The sequence below is a fragment of the Coptis chinensis genome, chromosome 2, assembly GCF_015680905.1.
Source record: "Coptis chinensis isolate HL-2020 chromosome 2, ASM1568090v1, whole genome shotgun sequence".
Lineage (NCBI taxonomy): Eukaryota > Viridiplantae > Streptophyta > Magnoliopsida > Ranunculales > Ranunculaceae > Coptis > Coptis chinensis.
The window spans coordinates 101669264-101691600 of NC_141457.1; the positions used below are offsets into that span (position 1 = coordinate 101669264).

At 34.9% G+C, this 22337-nt stretch overlaps 3 protein-coding genes across 5 annotated transcripts; 2 read left to right on the forward strand and 1 right to left on the reverse strand.

Moving 5' to 3' along the window:
- Positions 1–154: 154 nt before the first annotated feature.
- On the forward strand, positions 155–14196 carry LOC147519715 (NAD(P)-binding Rossmann-fold superfamily protein). 3 transcript variants are annotated; one of them, XM_086591272.1, is made up of 10 exons: positions 234–528; positions 2157–2234; positions 2425–2517; positions 4177–4252; positions 4350–4431; positions 11632–11671; positions 11768–11902; positions 12844–12981; positions 13102–13380; positions 14041–14196. In XM_086591272.1, exons 1-9 carry the CDS (start codon positions 314–316, stop codon positions 13373–13375), a joined length of 1131 nt encoding a protein of 376 aa, XP_086447398.1. In that variant the 5' UTR covers positions 234–313; the 3' UTR covers positions 13376–13380; positions 14041–14196. The 3 variants fall into 3 exon arrangements, with proteins under 3 accessions (XP_086447400.1, XP_086447398.1, XP_086447401.1); XM_086591275.1 differs by having other exon boundaries at positions 239–528; positions 2157–2289; XM_086591274.1 differs by lacking the exon at positions 2157–2234 and having other exon boundaries at positions 155–528.
- A 365-nt stretch (positions 14197–14561) lies between these two features.
- IMPL2 (inositol monophosphatase family protein) lies at positions 14562–17654 on the reverse strand. Its single transcript, XM_086591276.1, has 9 exons — positions 17096–17654; positions 16926–17004; positions 16738–16832; positions 16599–16648; positions 15944–16068; positions 15777–15843; positions 15582–15671; positions 15313–15424; positions 14562–15016 (listed from the first exon to the last, which is right to left on the reverse strand). The coding sequence occupies exons 1-9, from the start codon at positions 17418–17420 to the stop codon at positions 14946–14948; spliced, it is 1014 nt and encodes a 337-aa protein (XP_086447402.1). The 5' UTR covers positions 17421–17654; the 3' UTR covers positions 14562–14945.
- A 3941-nt stretch (positions 17655–21595) lies between these two features.
- On the forward strand, positions 21596–22218 carry LOC147519717 (uncharacterized). The gene is made up of 3 exons (XM_086594175.1): positions 21596–21899; positions 22011–22082; positions 22145–22218. Exons 1-3 carry the CDS (start codon positions 21596–21598, stop codon positions 22216–22218), a joined length of 450 nt encoding a protein of 149 aa, XP_086450301.1.
- The last annotated feature ends 119 nt before the right edge of the window (positions 22219–22337 follow it).

Sequence of the window (22337 nt, forward strand, 5' to 3'; positions counted from 1 at the left end):
AAAAAAAAAAAAAAAAACAATGTGCAGCCTGGTTTGCATACTTGTAGAGATTAGAGAGAGGAATAAAAAAGGAACCGTAAAAAACTCAGAGAGGTCAAACCGAAATTGGACACCTGGAATGTCGGTAAATACCGTCAAACTATCGATTAATATCGGTAGAAAGAAAAATAGGTTAATATCACCGTGACAGCTGGAATAATACTTGTTTTCCAAGTTTGTAAATCAACCGACCACCAAACTCTACAAAACTTCCAACATCACAACGCAGTTCCACCGTATCAACTTTTTCAGTTCTCATTTTAAATTTCCGAATATGCAAATCTGTTCCATGTCAGTTTCATCTTTCCCCAGTGCTCCTCAATTATTCCGAGTTCGTCATGGAAACTCACTTGGTTTTCCCAAAGTCACGTGCAATGAAAAAGAGATTTTGGGAGGAGGATCTAAGAATAATAACCGCACGATGTTTCTTCTAGGGTTTGGCTACGTTGCTCAGTTTTTCGCCAAAGAGTTGATCAAGGACGGCAACTGGTAACGTTATTTTTTTATCAGTTTTAATTCTTTAAAAATAAGCTCTTTTCATTCTTTGGAAGTTTTTCGCAAGAATATTTTTCTGTAGGTTTAAGCATAGTTAACAACTTAGTTGAGTGCTGGACAATGCAAAAGAGGGATGGCATTATTGTTGAGTAAACACACTCTTTGCCCCTCAGTAACTTTTCCAACATCTCCTTCATTTGGTTTCTGGGGTGATTTTTCAAAATTTGTGTTTTTCATTTTGTTTTACTATGGTGACAAGTCCCGTTTGCGTATTTTACATATAGTTCAGGTCTCAAAATGATCTCTTTTTGTTTACCTCTTTCTTGATGATCTGTTCTGATTCAAAAACATCCCTCACTCGCGATCTTTTTCTAAAATAGAGTTCAGATTCAATTGGTTTTAAAAAAACAGTTATTTATTTGCTTTTTTAGATTCCCCCCTTTCGTAATATTCATTTCTCTTAATGTTATGCTTTTAATTCCTGTCTTTGACTTTGTTGATTGTATTATTATAGCTGATATTTCAAAAGTATTGCTTATATATCTCAGTTATTTATGCCTTTTTAAGCGATTTTTATGTAGTTAATTTCAAAATTTCTTGTATTTTTGTGAAGCGCTCTCTCTCTCTCTCTGTCTAAAATTTCAAACTATATTTTTTTTGTTAAGCCTGCCTTTATTTCTTAACAATTCTTTCTATGCTCTCTATTTAAGTAAATAATTTGGCACATATGCAATATTAATTTTTCGATCTTTTTTTCCTCCATATCATTGAACTTTTTAAATCTTATTAGTTGGTCTTTAGGTTATTTTCTTCTTTTAGCATGGATAAGGACTTACGATTGGAGGCAAAACACAACAAAATGAAATGATCAGAGCAGAGAAAGGAAAAAAAATAATATCGTGATTTCTCTACACCAATATATTTCTAGCTGTAGAGCCTGTAGTTGGTTAGTGGAGATTGGAGAATCTTCTAGAGGGGCACCTCTGCAGTGCACAACAGTGTAGACTTGGAACATTATTTGGCAGGAACATTCCACGCGCCTGAATAAGTTGTCCTTTTAGGTAGGGAGTGATGTGGAGCACTAGGCTTGATGAGGGCTCACAGAAGGTATGCTTGTTGCAATCTTGTGTGGGTCTCTTTGACGTGTTCGTTGAGGTGTCTGTTATAGCCTCCAAACTACATTTTCAAGTCATGCTTCCAATTCTTTGTCCAGGAAGTGCTTGCCGAGGTCCGTGTAGTCGTCCGGGCTACTTATTAGGTATCTTTAGTACATTTTTTAACGAATCCTTTCAAGTACAAACACCAAGAGTTTTTTGCAGCAGATGAAAATAATACTTTTAGTATTGGTTTTGGCTGCTATAATATCTTAATTTATAGATAGTCGTAGTTACCCTATATTTTGCTTCAGATAACTTAGTCACCAGTGCATCCTCACTGTCATAGTTTTTCATACAATAATATGTAATTAGTCGTTAGATACGCCAACAAGATCATACTATATTTCAGCTGTGATGTTCTAGAAGTGGTGAACTAGTTGGATGGACTGTGAGGTTAAGAAATTCTGAAAATGCAATTGTTTAGCCTTGTGAGAGCTCTGTTCTAACTCTGAACCCCAATTTTAGGTCCTGGAGATGTATCAACTTTTATTATGAGTTTCGGCACACTAGGAAGGGTACATGCATAAGACAAATTAGGGAAAGGTGTGTGAGCCTGTACTGGCTTTCTCCAATGTGGGGATCCCCCTGAGATTTTAAGGTCATCCTTGATTTCAACTTATTTATAGTTTAGATTGTTGATGTGGTATCCTGTATTATGGCATTATGGTCAGAGTCCATAATGAGTTGGCAACTGAATACTGATGGCAGGTAATCCATGGAAATTGACTTGTAGGAAGGTGTTGGGGACTTGCACAAGTACAACTAAGAAAAAGAAACTTGAGGAAATGGGACTTGGTGTTCAAGTCTTCAACTCTAGTGACAACGAGTAAGTTGACTTTTATTCAATTCTAGTAGAATTATGATTGTCTGTTGGGATTTTCAGGTGTTGAAGTTAGTACTTGGTGTATCTTACACACATTTTGATTTATTTACTCAATGTTTAGGATACATACACTGATCAGAAGCATAGAAGTTTACATTGAAGACACTGTTAAGACGGAAAAATAAAATAATAAAAAAGGGGAAAAAGTAATATGTTGAAGATGGAAGTTATTGAAATTACTGACATTGAGCATGACCATGAATCTTGCTTAGAACTCTTTTTTTTAATAGAAATATGCGTTAGACAAGACCTAATTACAATCACGATTCATGAAAACTCAGATGTTCTAAGATATTGCTGGGGGAGTGAGAAATTCAACAACCTTCTAAGATCGCTTGTTATTTGTTTTTTTTATTGAGTAGTACATTTACTTACCTGAAACCATAGGAAGTATTACAACTTGTCCTTTTTGGGTGTCTGTCAAGGATTCCAATCAGGGTTTACACCAATATGATTTTATCACAGTTGTGGTATTTTATATTTGCTGTCATTAATATTTTCATCTGGTGAGTTGTGGGTGGGTGGCTGAAGCAGGAATACAAGCTATCAATCCCGGAAAGACCCAGCTATTTTAATGCCTAGATAAATAGATTTGTGGATGTCTATTAAGAGGATTTGGTCTATAAGAGAATACAAGTTGCTTTGATGGAGTTTGAGATAACCTTCTTTACTTCATCTTTCTTGCTATAGTCAGACCTCAGAAGTATATCCATACTTGTTTTTTTATGTATATCTTGATAGTCCTTTTAAATTCTTGGGAGTTGCTGGTTTTGAATTTTGAACCTTTGTAGGGAAAACATCTACTTGAAGAGTAAAACAGACCAAACTATTACTTCCAAACATTTAGTTTTAAAAGAAAGAGGTTGTTTTAAATTTTTTTTCTTTGGATTGAGATAAACTTTAAAACTATTAGATTATGTTATTTTTAATTAGTCTTTGTTTATAATTATAAAGTTTAAATTTGAGATTTTTAATAACAAATGATAAATGATTAGAAATGTATAATCTTTACAGGATTTAACTGTATACATAACTAGTAACTTTGTCAGGGGCAATATGTGACTGGCCTTGACTGGACCAAAGGACTATCATTTGGGTAAACCCAAGACTTGCGAGATCAAACTGTGATGAAAAAGGGCACAAACTGTTGTCTGTCATCCAGAAGAGCTCGCTAATTAACTACCAGATTAACAAAGTTTTGGCCTCTTTTTTGTTCCGCTCGCTTTATTGTATTAGTTGTATTTTACCTCCTTTCTGTGTTAAGACTCCTCTTAGGGTTTGAACTGGGATAGAGTTGAATGGGGTTGCATCAGAATTCTTTGTTGTTCTCTTAATTTTAATGCATTCATTTTGGTTGTTTTGTATAGGTAAACATTGATGTCATAGATAGTTGGGTTGAACCACTTTAAGTTTTATGCTTTTCCTAATGGCGCTTTAACTCTATTACGCTCAACACTTGTATGTTTCTTCGTGGAAAGAGATTTATGTGATTTTTAGGGTTTAAAGTTGTGAAAGATGTATATGGTTAAGAAATTTATTTTAGTCGAAAAGAGATCCAAGTGATTCGTTTATGACTTATATGATCATTCTCATTTGTTTCAGGGTAAGTTGCTTGAATTCATTAACAGATGCTACTCATCTTCTCGTGTCCATTCCTCCCATTACTAGTGGTGATCAGGTAAGCTAGAATTATTTTTTCTTTTATTTATTTATTTATTTATTATTAATTTTTTGGCTTGCCATGTGGCTCATTGGGTTTGTTGTATATTTCCTAGGTGCTTGATCGACATTGGAACCTTTTACAAAGTAAACTATGCAATGAAAATTTGCAATGGTTGTGCTACTTATCATCAACAGGTATTATCCTAGAAAAAAATCTAAAAAATCTTTACGAGAGTTCTATTTTGTTGTAACTATTATAATAAATCTGCTCAGTTTTGTTGATTAAGTATTTTGTATTTTGGGCTCTTTGGTTTAAGGCAAATAATTACGTTCGTATAAAAATGTTTCTAATGCAGTTTCCCATGTGCAACTCAAGATAACTTGTATGATGTATAATAAGTGGATTAATTTTTTCCTAGAGTTTTGATGTCGAAGCAATTCTCTTGACCACTTTGTATAGAGTGCTTGTAAGACCAAACTAATTTCGAAAATTAATGGTTGGTTAGATGATGTTTTGGAGCAAAAGAAAATAAGTTTATTTATTTACTTCTCCAGTATTTTGCTTATACCTTCCTGGTATTTTACTCCTTTTTTGCGATAATTTATATTGATTTATGTTATATATATATATGAGGAGGGATAGAGGCACATTTTTATGCGCACATTATAGTCATATTGTAAATGAATCCAAGCAAAATTATGGACTTAAAAGTTGAATTAAGGGCTGATTTTTTGTAGATATGATCTACCCACCATGGAGAACGTGTTCACAAAAATTCATCTCATTCAAAGAAGTCTAACATTAGAACATGCTCATAAAACTTTTAGACCGTTAGATGAAAAGTTAAAAAATGAACACTAATTTTTTACATGGTTAAACATATCTAAATATTATGATTTTTTGTGAGAATGATCTTCATGGTGGGGAGATCATCTCTACAAAAAACTAGGCCTTAGTTTATTTGTATGTCGAAAATGTGGCTATAATGTGCGCATAATGAATGTACCTCTATCCCTCCCCAATATATATATATATATATACAACAATCTTACAGCAAAATTTCGGCCGATGGATTCAAAGAAATCCAGATCAAGATTAAAAAACGAAATTTCAAAATGGACCTCACAAAATATGAAATTTCAAAAGAAAGCTCACAAAATACAAAATTTTAAAAGACAGCTCACAGAAACTCAACAATGGTTTTGAATTCTTTCCTCTTGATTCCAAATTAAACAATTTGTGCTGACAAATTAAACATAGGTAAACACGAAAAAAAAATCAAATAACCTTTATACAATTCGTCTAAATCATCTCCAAATTCAAACCACCGAAAATTCAAACCCAAAATCAAACCACCCCAAATTTTCCTTCTTCCTTCTCCAAATTGAGAACTCAAACTGAAAATTTAAAAATGGAGTCACAATACGAGGGACAGTGAGTGGATTGGTTGTGAGAGTTGGGTAGGTTTTATTTGAATTGGGGTTTTGCTTAACTGTGGGTTTGGCACCGGTTCATTTGAATTGGGGCGTTTTCATATCAACTGAAATTGGTAAATTCATTATTTTTTTTTTGTGGGTTTCATTTGCGAACCAGTTTGTGGGTATCACTTTTTTTTGTATATGGTATGTTGAATTTTAGTTGTATGATAGTTTTTTGTAACTTTTTTCATATGAAGCAATCAATCCGATCCATTTGTTGCAAATTTTGGGAAACTGAGTTTATTGTATACATGCTAGCTAGTTCTTGCTTCTGTGGTTCTAGTCTTCCTTTTGCTCGTATGAACGGATTATTTTTAATTTTGCTTGTATTTTGATGGTCCAACTAAGTATAGGTGCGTGATATTTATTATATTAAATGCCATACAAAAAATTAGACATTTTGTTATTCAATGATGCTTCTCTAATGGACAATTAGAGAAAGCAAGAAATTATTGAATGTTAATCTTATATACTAGAAAGTTTGTATAATAGATTGATGGTTTGTATGTGTGGGATATTAACTCAATAGATTCGTGTACTTTAGGTTTTGTTACTTGTAGGTTTATTGTTTAATGGAGTTTATTCTTTATTTTGGTTGACATGGGCATTGTTGATTTTTAGAGAATTGGCTAGTATGAGCTTTTACCCTACACACTTTCACCAAGTATAGGAAATTACCTATGTTGTTTAGTATTTTTCATATGTTTTTCTGAGAGTATATATTGGTAGTGGAATCGTGGGAAATTTTAGGGATGTCCATCTTGCCCGAAACCTGAAACCCTCCCAAAACCCGAACAAAATACCCGCACCGAACCTTGTCCAAACCCGACAAAACCCGAACCCGAACCGAAATACATAGGGTAGGGTTTGGTCACACTTTCTAAACCCGGCCCGACCCGATAATTTAGCCCTAAACCTGTTAAAAGGGCTAAAAAATCCGAAATCGAACCCCAAATCCGGTTTCAATTGCATACTACTAATCTCATATAAAAAAATGAGTTAGATAAATATTTGGATTATGATCTCATTCATGTTTACAATGATGAGTTATTTAATATATTGGATTATGAAAACATTTATGTCGGGATTTCCAATTTTTTCAATAATTGCACGTGATCATTTGTATATAGTTCATTCCAAGTCCATCTATTTTTAAATCATATCAAATAATTATGTCCGAGTATAGGTGATAATTACTTCCAAATTCATTAGAAGTTTTATTTTGTTTAAAAGATTGGTGGATAGCCGGAGAAGGAAAAAAATATAGATATATATTTCAAATAAAGTTTTTTATTGTCTTTTTTCATTTATATTGGGCTTTATCCTATTTGAAACCCGAACCCAATGGGTATCCGAAATATAGGGTTAGAGTAGGGTTTGGTCACACTTCTTAACAAAATACCCGACTTCGAACCTGACCCGCTGAAAACTGGTCCGGATTCGGATAACCCGATACCAGTTCAAAACCCGAAAAGTCGGGTTCGGCCTGGGTTGGGTACCCGGTTGGACATCCCTAGGAAATTTGAGTGTAAACACATTAGCAGACGCTTTACCTTGGTGTTTTTTTTATTAATTGTTTTTTCATTTGATTATTTTTTTTTTTTCTCTTTGATAAATAGTGAAATTCCATCAAGAAATGAGGTGCCCAATATGTGGAAGTATATTGTTTAAGAGAATTTCAAGAACATCAGCGAATCCTGGACGTCGTTTCATCGTCTGCGAGAAACATTTGGATCGTCTTCCGAGGGAAATGAGATGTATTTTCTTCAAGTGGAATGATAACGAGGACAATTATGGAAGTTGTTTATCGTCGAATATCAATGTTGAATCAAATTATTGTTCTACTACTCCAGCTCCAATTGAGAGTCCGGTTTCTATTTACACAAGGAGGGTAACGACTTATTCAGAGATTAATTTTATCGGGCATTCGTATAATATTTAAATTTAGAGACTAACAACAATTTAAATATTATACGAATGCCGATAAAGTTAATCTCTAAATCAGTTGTTATCCTCCTTGCGTAAATAGAAACCAAACTCTCAGTTGGAGCTGGAGTAGCAGAACAAAAATTTGATTCAACATTGATATTCGACGACGAACAACTTCATAATTGTTCTTATCTCATTTCCCTCGGAAGACGATTCGAATGTTTCTCGCAGATGATAAAACGACGTCCAAGATTCGCTGATGTTCTTGAAATTCTCTTAAACAATGCACTTCCACATATTGGGCACCCCATTTCATGATGGAATTTCACTATTTATCAAAAAGATAAAAAAAATTTAATCAAATGAAAAAACAATTAATAAAAAAAAATAGGGTGAACTAGTGTTACCCCCCTACTAGATGAGCCAATTAGATTCCCCTAGATGATGGGGATTAGGGTCTCCCCCCTAAATACACACAAAAAAAATTCGGTCAACTCACTTTGACTTTTTTTTTTTTTTTTTGTATTTAGAGGGGAGACCCTAATTTCCCATCTAGTGGGAGGGAAATCCTAATTGGCTCATCTAGTGGGGGGTAATATTGGTTAACCCAAAAAAATACTAAGGTAAAGCGTCTGTTAATGTGTTTACACTCAAATTTCCCACGATTCCACTGCCAATATATACCCTCAGAAAAATTTATGAAAAAAACTAAACAACATAGGTAACAAACAAAGCTATGCTTGGTGAAAAGCAATTTAAACAAGGACTCACATTAAGTGAGTTAGATTTCCTATAGTTGGTGAAAGTGTATAGGGTAAAAGCTCATACTAGCCAATTCTCTACAAATCAACAATGCCCATGTCAACCAAAATAAAGAATAAACTCCATTAAACAATAAACCTACAAATAACAAAACCTTAAGTACACGAATCTATTGAGTTAATATTCCACACATACAAACCATCAATCTATCATACAAACTTTCTAATATATAAGATTAACATTTAGTAATTTTTTGCTTTTCTCTAATTGTCCATTAGAGAAGCATCATTGAATAACAAAATGTCAATTTTTTTTTGTATGGCATTTAATCTAATAAATATCACGCACCTATACTTAGTTGGACCATCAAAATACAAGAAAAATTAAGAATAATTCGTTCATACGAGCAAAAGGAGGACTAGAACCATAGGAGCAAGAACTAACTAGCATGTATACAATAAACTCAATTTCCCAAAATTCGCAACAAATGGATCGGATTGATTGCTCCATATGAAAAAAGTTTCTTCTATCTAATTATTCACACATAAAACTATCATACAATTGAAATTCAACATACCATATACAAAAAAAATTGATACCCACAAGTTGGTTCGCAACTTGAAACCCACAAAAATAATAATAATGAATTTACTAATTTCAATTGATATGAAAATGCCCCAATTCAAAAGAACCTTGCCACTTGCGGTGCCAAACCCACAGTGACGCAAAACCCCCAATTCAAATAAAACCTACCCAACTCTCACAACCAATCTACTCATTGTCCCTCATATTGTGACTCCATTTTTAAATTTTCAGTTTGAGTTCTCAATTTGGAGTGGTTTCAATTTGGGTTTGAATTTTCGGTGGTTTGAATTTGGAGATGATTTGGACAAATTGTATGAAGGTTATTTGATTTTGTGTTTACCTATATTTAATTTGTTAGCACAAATTATTTAATTTGGGACCGAGAGGAAATAATTCAAAACCCTCGTTGAGTTTGTTGAGTTTCTGTGAGCTCTTTTTCAAGTGGGAATGACGTGGTTTGGAGAGAATTTGCACACTGGGTAGTATAAATTGAGGGCATTATGTGATAGCGAGAATAGTACGAAGAAAGAGAGTCACCAAGAGGGAGAGAGAAAATAGAAATTTATTTCCCTATTTTTAGTGCGTGGGTTTTTTTTAGTTTCTTTCTCACGTGAGATTCTATTTTTTTTGTCTAAGTCCGTATAAAGATGTCCGTCTAAGAGCCGGGCTATATATATATATATAGCCCGTTATAGCCCCATTTTTCACATACAAATGAATTAAGATGTGGTTTTTTGTGGAGATAATCTCCCCACCATGAAGATCATTTTTACAAAAAATTATAATATTTGGATATGTCTAACTATGTAAAAATTAGTGTTCATTTTTTAGTTTTTTATCTAACGGTCCAAACATTTTGTGAGCATGTTCTAAGGTTAGATTTCTTTGAATGAGCTGAATTTTTGTGAGCATATTCGCCGTGGTGGGGAGATTATATCTATAAAAATTCAACCTTTAATTCAACTTTTAAGTCTACGATTTTGCTTGAATTAATTTACAATGTAGCTAGAATGTGGCTACAGTGAATATGCCTCTATCATTTCCGTGTGTGTATATATATACTTAAGTTAACTTTAAAAGTAGCTACTTAAGTTAACTTTAAAATAAGTACGTAAGTAAAACTTCATCTACAAAATGAATTTAAACCTATTTTTTTGTGGATATGATATACTCAATATTAAAATCATCTTTACAAAATTTCAGCTCATTTTGAAACCTCTAACATTAACAAAAAACAATTACAAAAATTCAACATTTCTGGACCGTTAGATTTATTTTTAAAGATGACAACAATTTTTATCTATGTTAGAGGTTTTCAAATGAGCTGAAATTTTGGGAAGATAATCATTATGGTGAGTGCTTCATAACCACAAAAAATTAGGTTTGAATTCATTTTGTAGGTGAAGTTTTACGTTGCATTTCATTTATTTTAAGTTAACTTAAGTAGCTACTTTTTAGAGAATTACTATATATATAAATATACTATGAAGCACCGATACGTCCCTAAGGGTGAAGTATCCGTGTCTGATACGTGTCCGACACGGATACGCCCCGATACGTGTCGGATACGCAATTTGGAGTATTATATTTTATAATTAATTTTTTAATTTCCGATATGCGGGGGACAGTAATCTCACACATCCAAGAAATTTTTTTGGAATTTCAACAAAAAAAAACAAGTGAAAAAAAATCCAAGTTAAGAAGAGATGCAAGAGAAGAAAGATGAAGTGAATCCAAGTTATACATGTAAGTTGCTACTTAATGTGTTTGAATTGGTCATTTTATGAAGTAGAATTGTCATTTTAATTTGAATTTGGTGAAAAATGCTCAATTATATAATATTTATATATATATTATTCAAACGTGTCCATGACGTATCTGTGTCCTATATTTTTGAAAAATGCCGTGTCTGCGTATCGGTATCCGTGCTTCCTAGTATATATATCATTTTCAGTTTTGAGAACAAATTGATTACGTTATGTTATTCCTATTAAAGTGTTGAGCTTCATGATTTTGCTTGGCTTGAATGACGTTGTCCATAGCTAAGATGGATGGTGGTTGTATTTTGTGCATCGTCTTTATTTATTTTTGGTTCACATTCCTTAATGGTTTTGTACAATTTTGTTGTTTCTTTCCTTTTTGTTGTTTTGTTGTTGGTTTTTTTTTCCCCCTCTTTTTCATTTTTTAACTTATCAATTGAACCATCTGTTTCTCAATAAGTACTCTGTGCTTATTTCATTCTAAGGTTAAGATTTACGGTCTCTAGATCGAAATCGAATCTTCTAGGCATAGATTTACGATGTCCAACGATAGTACACTAACTGCAAGAGTTGTTGTGCATATTGAGTCAGTGATTACAGGATATCATGGATTTGTTTCTGGCTCCTTGGCTAATGACCTGGAATGTTTCTGCCTTTCCGGTCCTCTCATGACCACCTTGTCTTTTATCCTGTGGACATGTTTATAAATGTGAATATGAATTTCAATGTTTTATTTATGAGCACTAATCCCTTTTTCCTGATACATCTGGCTTAAAGATTTTCTTGTACATTTTAATGAGCTAAATATTGTGGATTGTTTGCAGTCCTTTGCTTTACGACTTGGGCATTTTAGATGGTCAGTGTCTCTTCTGATTTTCAGGTGTGTATGGGGATTGTGGCGGTGCATGGGCTGATGAGGAGTAAGCAATTGTACCTGCACTAAGTGAAAATGGCATGTAACTGCTTATGGAAGAAATTGAGTCAGATTTCACTGACAATTTATTTTCCAATGGCAGCTATCTTACCAAGCCTATGAGTGATTCAGGTAAAGCAAGGTTGGTTGCAGAGAAACAATGGTTAAATCTAGGACATGATCTTGGAGTATCAGTGCAACTATTTCGACTTGGAGGTATCTATGGACCTGGAAGAAGGTATTCCCAATAAATATATATGAATGATCTACTACGTAATTGCATTGTTACATTTATTGTGTGTCGTCATAGCTTGTATTGAAGACAATTATCGACCATAAATCTTTTAGTGGCTAGTATGTTAATAGATGGATAACAAGAGAAATTATTGCTATCATAAGGTCCAGAAAATATTTAAGTTATGTATCATAGAGGACAAGGACAAAATGAAAAAGTTCCTAAAATGAGATCGTACTTCCTTACTTCTTAGATGAGTGGCAACCAGGAAACTTATGTTTCTAGAGAATTGCTAAAAACTTAATATTGGTAAAACATATGATAGATTGATGACAAAGAGGTCTGGTGTAATATCGATGTTTTTCTTAGCATAGTTGCATGTTTTAGTAGTGAAACTAGTGAAAGGTGACTTGGTATATTAATACCTCCAAAAAAATCAGCCCTTAATTCGTGGTGTAGGGGTCTTATGTGTAGGTATTTAGCGTGATAGTGAGAGCAACTATGGATACACTAAGGGTTCATATTTAACTTGATATATAATTGAATGGAGAAACAGGGATCTTAGGAATTTCAGCTGACTCCATGCATCCTAGGGACTTCTTGACTTGGATATGGTTTTGTGATATCTGACTATGTCTTGGTTGTGTTTGTACTCCATTTTTCTGAATTTTTTTTGTTACTTACTTCTATAAACTATGTAAGTAAAAATATATTATACATATATCATTATTGGGAGAATACTGTTGGAAAATTGATTTTCTGGATATTCTCCCTGTTTGAGTTATTTGCTGGAAAATGTTCTTCTAGCAGTAAAACTAGTTTGTCGTTCACATCACCACATCCATATAATATTTAACTTCTTAGTCTAGTCTTATTTGTGCCTTGATTTTCATTAATTCTGCCGTACTTAACCATTTTATCTTATTAATAATGATGTCTTTCAGTGCTCTGGACACCATACTTAAGCAGAGATCTTTGACAGATAGCCAGAGGCTAAGGGGAGCTAGACAGTATACATCCCGAGTTCATGTTGCTGACATTTGTGAAGCACTGAGAGCCAGTATTCGCAAGCCATCTTCTGGGTAGAATATATGTCTCGTCTTTTTTCGTTTTAGGACTGGAAGTGGGATTATTCTAATTTTAGTCCCTGTGTTAGTGTGTTATATTGTAGACAAGCGACTTACTAATGATGTTTGTATCAGGAGAATATACAACATTGTCGATGATGACCCAGCCTCGCGTGCTGAAGTATTTGCATTTGCTCATACCTTAATTGAGAAAAAATGGCCTGGGCAGATCAAAACAAGAAATTACTCTGATATGTCAGGTTCAAACAACCAGGCACAGGTACAGCCGGGACAGAAACGTGTCTCAAATGCTCGATTAAAGAATGAGTTGGGGGTGCAGCTTTTTCATCCAACATACAGATCAGGGTTAGAAAGCATTATAAAATCAATGGAGAACCCATTTCACTAACTTCGGCATGTAAATATAGAGAATTGCTAGCGTCCTGACCCTTTCTGGGGTGTCAAAAAAAAAAGTCCCATTTAAATGGTTCTATTTTTATTCACAAAGTCGGACCAATTAAAGTTGAATTAACTTCTTTCCTTTCTCTAATTTTCTTCTTCTTCTTCTTCTTCTTCTTCACCCATCAATCCCCCCCACCACTCCAGTCACTGCCTCCAACCACCACCGGGTTTGAACCATTCTTGCATCTTTTTTTATTCATCCAACATACACAAAAGTGAACTAAAGAATCATGTCCCAAACAAGAAAAAACCCGAATTTTTGCATGGAATGTTGGAATATTAAGAAGAGCTAAAGATTTTAGGTATTTACTTGATGGAAGAAGTTCTTGAGTTGATCCTTTCTTTCTTAAACATCTATCTTGTCATTAACCATAAACAATTCCTCAAAATTTCATGATGGAAAAAGAACAATAGTTTTTTTTAGCTAAAGCCTTTTAATTTATAAAAATCAATGGAGAAGGTGGTGATGTTTAAATAGATAGTGGAAAGGAAATAGAAAGGAGGAAGAGAGAGAGTTTGCAGGTGGGAGAAGATAAAAATTAGAAATAACCTATTTTACAATTTTTGGTCACTTTTTTTTGTTTCTTAAGAGGTAGAACGGTCCTCCCCCAGGCATGTAAATATAATTGAACAAATGAACTTTCCCAAGGGTTTTCGGTAAGACCCGCAAACTCAATTTTTCACGTTCTTTTATCTTGCTTTTGCCAATCCACCAAATATGGCGGATTTGTTTGATTTTACCATTAGACTTTTTGAAGATCTTGAAAACACACTCTAGAAACTAGATGGTGGACTGGTCGAGGCATGTATCTACCTTCACATCTTTTTCTTTTAAATCTGACGAGATTGATTTTGTAGAATCTGAGACTAATACAACAGAAAATAAGATACAACACAACTTTGGCGCTGAAACCCCAGGAAGGAATTACCATACACGCACTACTTTTACTAGGTTTAGTGAATAATGTGGTCAGTGCAACTATCAGTGCCTTTGTTCTCGAAGATTTAAAGAAAACAATTGCCACGTACTGCCGGCACAAATTTACAATTTCCCTGGGCATCATCTTCCTTTCATACACTCATGAATGGTGAATTTTCACTAGTAACCTTGTTCTTCACGCACTAGAGAGTAATACTGTTTTAATAACTAAACATTTTACTAAAAGAAAATATCATATCCGAATAGAGAGTCGCCAATACATGATGGGTTTTCAACACCTACTTGAAAATTAGCACCTACCTGACGACTGAGGGTCGCTATAGGCTTGTTTAGATAAGCATTTACTCATCCAAAATCATCCTTTCTGATTTATACATACCACAGCGCCGTAGCGAATATACATTCTGCCAACGGGCGATGCCCCAATATAAATTCTTGATCAAACTTGAAAGGAAGAAAATCAATATGGTTCCCTGTTTCTCTTCATACCAATATTTTCTGGAAGAATTTCCTTCAGAGTGGATAAAACAACAAACTTGGACTTCATTTTCTCATTCTGATAACTTAAACATTGTCTTTACTGCCACTGTAACGAGTCTAAAGCCTGTTGGTGAAGCTGCTTATCTCCAGCTGCCAACACGTTGAAATCTGAAAAATTACAGGACTTTCTTGTTAAGAAAAAAAAAGGCAGGAAGAGTTTTGACAAAATAAGATACGGCAGAAAAGGAACTTTATAAGTTGGAGCTTTAAAGGTAGTCTTAACTCATGAGAAGTTGAAATGAACCTGGAACTCTTAAAAATGTTTAGAAGAAGAACCAGTTGTTTGAGTTCTTTAAGAGTACTCAAGTGAGACTGCTTGGTCCTCAGGTGGTGAATAATTTTTTAACTTAAGCAATAAGCGTAAGGAAATTGTTCAAGGAACTCTTGATGGAAAGAAACCATACTGGCTGGATTTGAATCTGAAGAGGCCTCCCAGTGTAGTTGATTACCCCTCCAATCAGTTATCGAACCTCCAGCACCTTCTATCACCGGCACCAGTGACAGGAAATCATAGGGCTGAGTAACACAACGATCCGGATTAGTAACAATACTACAGTATTTATTAGGTTCGGCATAACCATAAACAACAAGAGGCAGTATACCCAACAAACAACAGGATATGTCTTAAGCACCTGGATATGTCTGAAGCGAAGAATGGGAAATGAAGTCTAACCTTGAGGCCTGATTCAACAACAAGATCGACAAACCCAGAAGCCAAAAGTGCATATGCATAACAGTCACACCCGTATAATGGAATTTTCACCTTCATGGCATGAAGAGAGGAAAGTTAGAATTGGCTGGCTAACAAAATTTGTCACACTGCTTTAAACTCCACTGCCAAAATTTTAGTTTATGGATATGAACTGACCTTACTTCTAACACGATCAAATGCCTTTTCAGCATCACCACTGAACAGATGTGGGCTTGTAGTGTACCTGGAAAGAAAATTATGGGCATAACTGCATAAGTAACAATATCATTCATCTATCACGATACTCTCTAAGAATCACAACCAAGAGAAAAGGAAAAACATACAAATAAGCATGGGAAAGTTTTGAACAAGAGCGGGTTGAAACTTCTTGTCCGTTTAGTGTAGTTTGCCTTCCAGTCATCCCAATCCATCTTTCTCTTAAAATAGGTTGATCAATAATGCCAACAATCTGAACGGACATGAACTTCATCAACAGTCTAATACAGGTTTTAACTAGTTTGTGGAACAGAATAAGAAATGACAATAGAAAAAATGTAATTACACTTTGGTGCAATGGTCGTTTGTTATTTACAAATCACGTAGGTGCCCATGTCTTCTCCTCAACATCAGTGAAAACAAATGCAGACTCACCAAAGTTTTTCTTATATTCATAAGCTAGCATTTGCTAACACTAATACGACTTCAATGAATATCAACTCACCAGCAACAAATACATGTATGTGAGCTCATCTAAACAATCATTCTAGATTTGCAGGAAAAGAAATAAGGAATTCGAGATACATTTTTTATACAACAAGTGAAATAGACTACTGTATGACGGGCAGGGCCTGTCTATGTCCATAACATATATGTTTATTTTGCTCTTACATAAATAATTAAACACAATACCCCATGAATGTCATGAAGAAACCACAAAATGCTACGACTTTCATTACTCAGCTTAAGAAAATGCTAATAAGTTTGTAACAGTAATCATACCGATTTTCCCTTGTGTAGAAGGGCAATGAGAGTACCAAACAAGGGCTTCCCTGAAAACCAGTAACTTAATAAGTCAAATACTCAATTACATAAATTAAAAAAACAACTCAGCTGATAGTAATTTCAACATAAAAACTACCTGTAATGAAACTCTTTGTACCATCAATTGGATCCAAAACCCAAACATACTCAGCAGTTTTCTCTTCACACTTCCACCCATTCTCCTCTCCAAAACTACAATCCAACTCATCTTTAAATAGCTTTACGCTAAAAATCATATATTTTTAAACTAAAAAAAAAAAAGAATAAACTCAAAATACCACTCACATGGCATGTGAAGGAAAATTCTCCAATATAATCGATACCATTGCCTCTTCTGCAGCTCTATCAGCAATAGTAACAGGACCTAAAACACACAAAAAATTAAAAAATTAAACTTTACTCAAATCCCAATTAACTAAACAACCCCGAATTCAATTTACCGAAAATCTACTTACTTAAATCTTCTTTATCGAGAATTTCGAAACTTTTTCTGAAATATTTACGAATAACTTCACCAGCTGCATCAGCAACCTTATTCCCAACTTGAACAAATTTATTTAATTGGTCATCTTTTAATGTTAAAGATTGAGTTCCATTTGAATGAGTGGAAGAATTTATACTCATGTTAGAAAAGAATCTTGTTTGTGAAGAGAGAGAGAAAGTTGTTAATGAAGGAGTTGGGAAATGGAGATTATTATTTTTTCTTGTGGTGGAGAGAGAAAGTGGTGGGAATGGATTAAAGAATGGGTTTTGAGTAAGGGGGTGTGATTGTGAGAGCATTGTGTGTGTTGTTGTTGTTTAAATAGGCGGGAAAAGAGAGTGATGAAGAAAAGTGAGCGAGAGATTGACGATTGGAGCTGTAAAAGGTAGAGAAATGCAATGTGTTGGATTTATGGGCTTTGACGTGGTGCGCACCGTTCTTTTGCTTTCTTTAAAAACTTGGCAGTACATTACATTGTGTTTCGGAGTTCAGACTTTAAAATTTGTTCATTTGTCCCTCAGCGGAAGTGTTGCTTACACTACATGCCTTAGCCCTTAGTAAATATTCAAGCTCTATCTTTCTCCCAGTGTTTTCAGAATGTCATCTTTTATATCCTTAAATAGTCTCCAGACAAATGATTATATTATCAGGTTTGGAGCATCTTTATTAGGGGTGGCAGATTTATACATGACCCGCTAACCCGACACGAAATTAGCGGGTTTAGATTGGGAAAAAAGTATTTTTGGGTCATTTAAGGGTTGACCCGTCAAACCCATCAAATAAATGGGTTGGATTAGGGTCACACATATTAACCCGGTAATCCGTTAGTATACCCTATTAGTTCCCGGGTTCAATGGGTCGGGTCATCAACGCGTATGACCTATTTTAAGTCCTTAAACATATATATTTTCGTATTTTATTTAATCTCATAATCCCAATTACCTAAAACAAAATACTAAAAAGAAAAGGATCAGCTGGATTGAGTGGCATCAGCTGGCAATCCAACATATAGAATATTATAGATTCATTCAATAAAAATATGATAACATTAACATTGAACCCTTACCCTAGTCTCAATTCTAAAAAGTGAACAATTAAACTGTCAAAGTCACATTCAAGTATTCAACCCCAATTCCTCAAACCCCTTACTTTGATTTACTTGTAATTCATCTTTTTTTTTTTCCCTTTGTTTACTTAGTTTATGCCTCAAATCCCTTACCTTGATTTACTTGTTTGGTTCAGGCATTCAGTAGATATGTTTCAACAACTCTGCGCACTTTTGCAAGTTATTTTATTATTTAGATTAATAAATATTTTTTATCCAAAAAAAAAACTTACAGATTATCTGTTAACCCGATCCAAAATTGACCCGTTGGCTTAGCGAGTCACCCGTTGGATAACCCGTTACATATGCGGGTTGGGTTTGGATTTGACAAACTTGATACGATTAATAATTGGGTCGGCTTTGGGTTTGCTCTCCTAACACGTGACCCGAGTATGACACGACACGAAACCGATCCAACATGACCCATTGCCACCCCTAATCTTTATGGTGGATATGGAAATGTCGAAATAAAAGTCGATTTGATGGTTCTCAATCTGATACAAGACGTACTCTTCGTTCGATCAATGCACTAGTATCGAATGTTCTAAATTGGACTACAGATTCAACGAATCAGTTCACTCAAGAACTCTTCTTCCAGTATTTTGGAGTTTTCCAAGAAATGGATGGACAAAAATAAATACAGATGGGTCTTCGTTTGGTAATCCTGGTCCGAGTGGAGCTGGTTGTTTATTTCGACGGGATGATGGTTCTTTCATTTGTGTAGGGTTTGTACCTATTCCTTATGCAACATCTTTGTTGGCTGAAACTTTTGCTATTCGAATAGCACTGCGCTTAGCTTCACAGCTTAGAATTCCTCTAATAGTTGTTGAAACGGATTTCAGTTTCCTATGCGATCTCCTTAATCATCAAAATAGCCAAGTTCCATGGGAAATTAAGGAAATTGTGGAAGATATATGGGAATTGATAAGTGGAATTCCACAAACTTTGATTTAGCATTGTTATCGTGAGTGTAACTCTGGGGCAGATTGTCTTGCAAGAATGGGATCGACACGAGCTCAACAAACAGATTGGTCATCCTCCCATTAACTACATAATGAAAACTATCCCTTTCTCCCTGTTTATAGTGAACTTTGGTTCTCCACACCTCCTGTAGGAACCGTTATTTCAGAATGCAAAATTTCTACAAAACGCGAGAACCCATGCGCAGCGGAATCAATGGGGTTCTCACGATTTTGAATAGAAAACATACCTTTGAATCCGATTTAGATAACTCTGAGAATCCAAGCCCTTGATCTTCTGTTGTATTCCTTTAGAACAGATTGGACGTTGTGTGAGCAACGATCTACCAAACCCCTTCTTTCTCACAAAGCTAGATCCAATTTTAGATCTATCTTTCCTTGCCTCTTTTTCTAATCCAGTGAATAGTGAATTTTGGCCAAAGAGAGATTATTCTATTTATAGGCTACAACAGGGACCATGAGGAGAAATTAAGGTTGGGCCTCCTGACGGGCTTAGGCTTCCCATGTTCGCCCAGAACACACGGCCCAAGTCCGTCAACAAATGGTTTATTCAACTAAAGGCCATTGTTATACTACCGCCTTAATCCTAAATTACGTGTCAGCGTTTATGGGCTCCATATTATATGCTCGTTGATCTCCCTGTGTTTAAGATATCACATGTCCGTTGATTAAGTCAAGTTACTGACAACTACATTAATCAACTTCTTATGTCCTTGAGTAGTACCACTCAACCTCATTGTCATGTCGGAATAAATCCACTTGCAGGGTTTACATGACAATCTTTTTGAGCTCCTCAAGGGGACATCATCAACCCGACTTCTTGCGGGACACGGATTCCTTCTATAATCAACAGCACACCTTACATACAATGTCGTTACCCAATCCATTGAGTTTGTTGATTCACAAATGAATCTCACTCATTGATGATTTAAAACAATGTACAATGCATGTAAGTGCCCGTTATTATATCCGGATTAGGAGGACAAACATCCATAATAACAGAGACGTTTGTTCTCTTATATAGTCAGTATAAAGATAAACAACTTCACTTGGTCCTGTTCAATACACACAAAGTGTACTAGTGTAATCCTATAGTCAAGATAGACTAATACTATATTATACTACAACCGTACTAATGGTTTGTCCAAATCCATCTAGGTTGTGAACGATTACTTATACTTTATAAGGTACTGATGATATGATCTTCTGTGTGTTCACACCATATCATCTACAACATAAAGTATTAGACACATGCATATAACTAATAATATATATAATATGCATAACATTTGCCCATATGATTATCATTCAAAATATAAAGAATTAGAGTTAATACAAAAGTAATACTTTTAGTATATAACCCTATCACCTCCATCTTTTTTATGTAATATTCATAGTATAGACGCTACTGGTGTGGTGTGTGTATAGATACCATTTGGTGTAATTAAGTAATTAATAAATTAGTTTAGTTAACAAAAAAAAAATGTTGCTTATACTGGCTGGACCTATAACCTCGACTTGGTTCAAATTCAATCACTTCAATGTCATTGCTTTATATAGCCATTTCGTACTACACCAAGAGAAACCAAAAAAAGAAAAGTCAGAAGCTTAAAGGAACAGATGTGATTGAGCCCTAATTTTGTAGTGGTGTCATACACTAATACACTCATATATCAAGTACACTCCTAGAGTCTTAGAAGCAACAGAACTATTGCCTATCATGAGCTTGGGATTTGGGACCATCATCCATCACCATAATCTTGTATTGTGGCCTCAAATCCGGTCGCATAACCGGATTTAAGAGCATCTCTAGGTGGTAGTATAACCTGTGTTTTTCTTTAAATTTGAAAGAAAAGTTTAAAATTTCTCGGAATTCCATCTCTAGGTGGCCTCAAATCCGGTCGCATCACCTGCTTGTTCGCATTCTTGTTCGCAAATTTGGCAATTTGGATGTGGATGCGACGTGATATTAGTAATGGCGCGCGCTATTGCATATGTCGCCCCAATTTTTTTTTACTTTGACCAGCATCACGTGCGCCAGTGGTACCGCCCGCCTAATGTCGCATGCTCTAACGGGCAAAAAACGGCCGGAATTCTACATCCTATATCTACACTCATCTCCTTCTTCATTTTACATACTCTCAACCTCAAATATTTTTATCAAACAACTCAACCATTTCACATCAATCCTTAACAAACAACTTAACCATTTCACATCAATCCTTAACAAACAACACACACACATTGCCAAAAAATGGATCATGAAGTGTATGAGATGTTTCCCTTTCAATCTTCATCTTCATCTTCATCGTCGTCTTATTCTTCATCTTCTCCAGTGGAAAACTCGGTAGATAGTCTTAATGAAGAATTTGTTAACGCCATTCCCCTTATGAAGCACCATTTGGTTGTACATGCTCTGAAGGCACCACATGGTGGTTCAAAGAAGGGTCGAAAAGTGAAACATAGAAACTATGCTCTGACTTTGGAAATCTTGAAGGCCAACTACTTCGTCGATCGTCCTGTCTTTTCGAAAGAGGATTTCAAACGGCGCTTTCGTATGAAAAAATTTTTATTTCTTCACATCTTCAACGATATTCAAACTCATTTTAAGTACTTTCAGCCTAAATTTAATAATGTTGGTAAACCTGATATAGATCCTCTGATCAAGGTGGCTGCAGCTTTGCGTATTCTTGGTTATAATACGGTGGCTGATCAACTTGACGATCAATTATACATTTCTAAGCAAACTGGAAACTAGGCGTTGAGGCATTTCTGTGATGTAATTATCAAATTGTATGGTTCAGTCTACTTGCGAAGGCCAAATATTACAGATACAGAACGCTTGCTTGCACATTTTGCCATACGTGGATGGCCGGGTATGTTGGGAAGCATTGATTGTATGCATTGGGAATGATATAATTGTCCAATTGGATGGCAGGTGCTTATAGTGGTCATTCTGGAAAACTATATGTTATTCTCGAAGCTGTTGCAATCGAAGACCTGTGGATATGACATTCTTTCTTTGGGATGCCAGGGTCATATAATGACATCAACGTGTTGGACAACTCGCCGGTATTTGAGCACTTGATCAATAGTACTTCTCCACCTGTTTATTTTGATGTAAATCAACA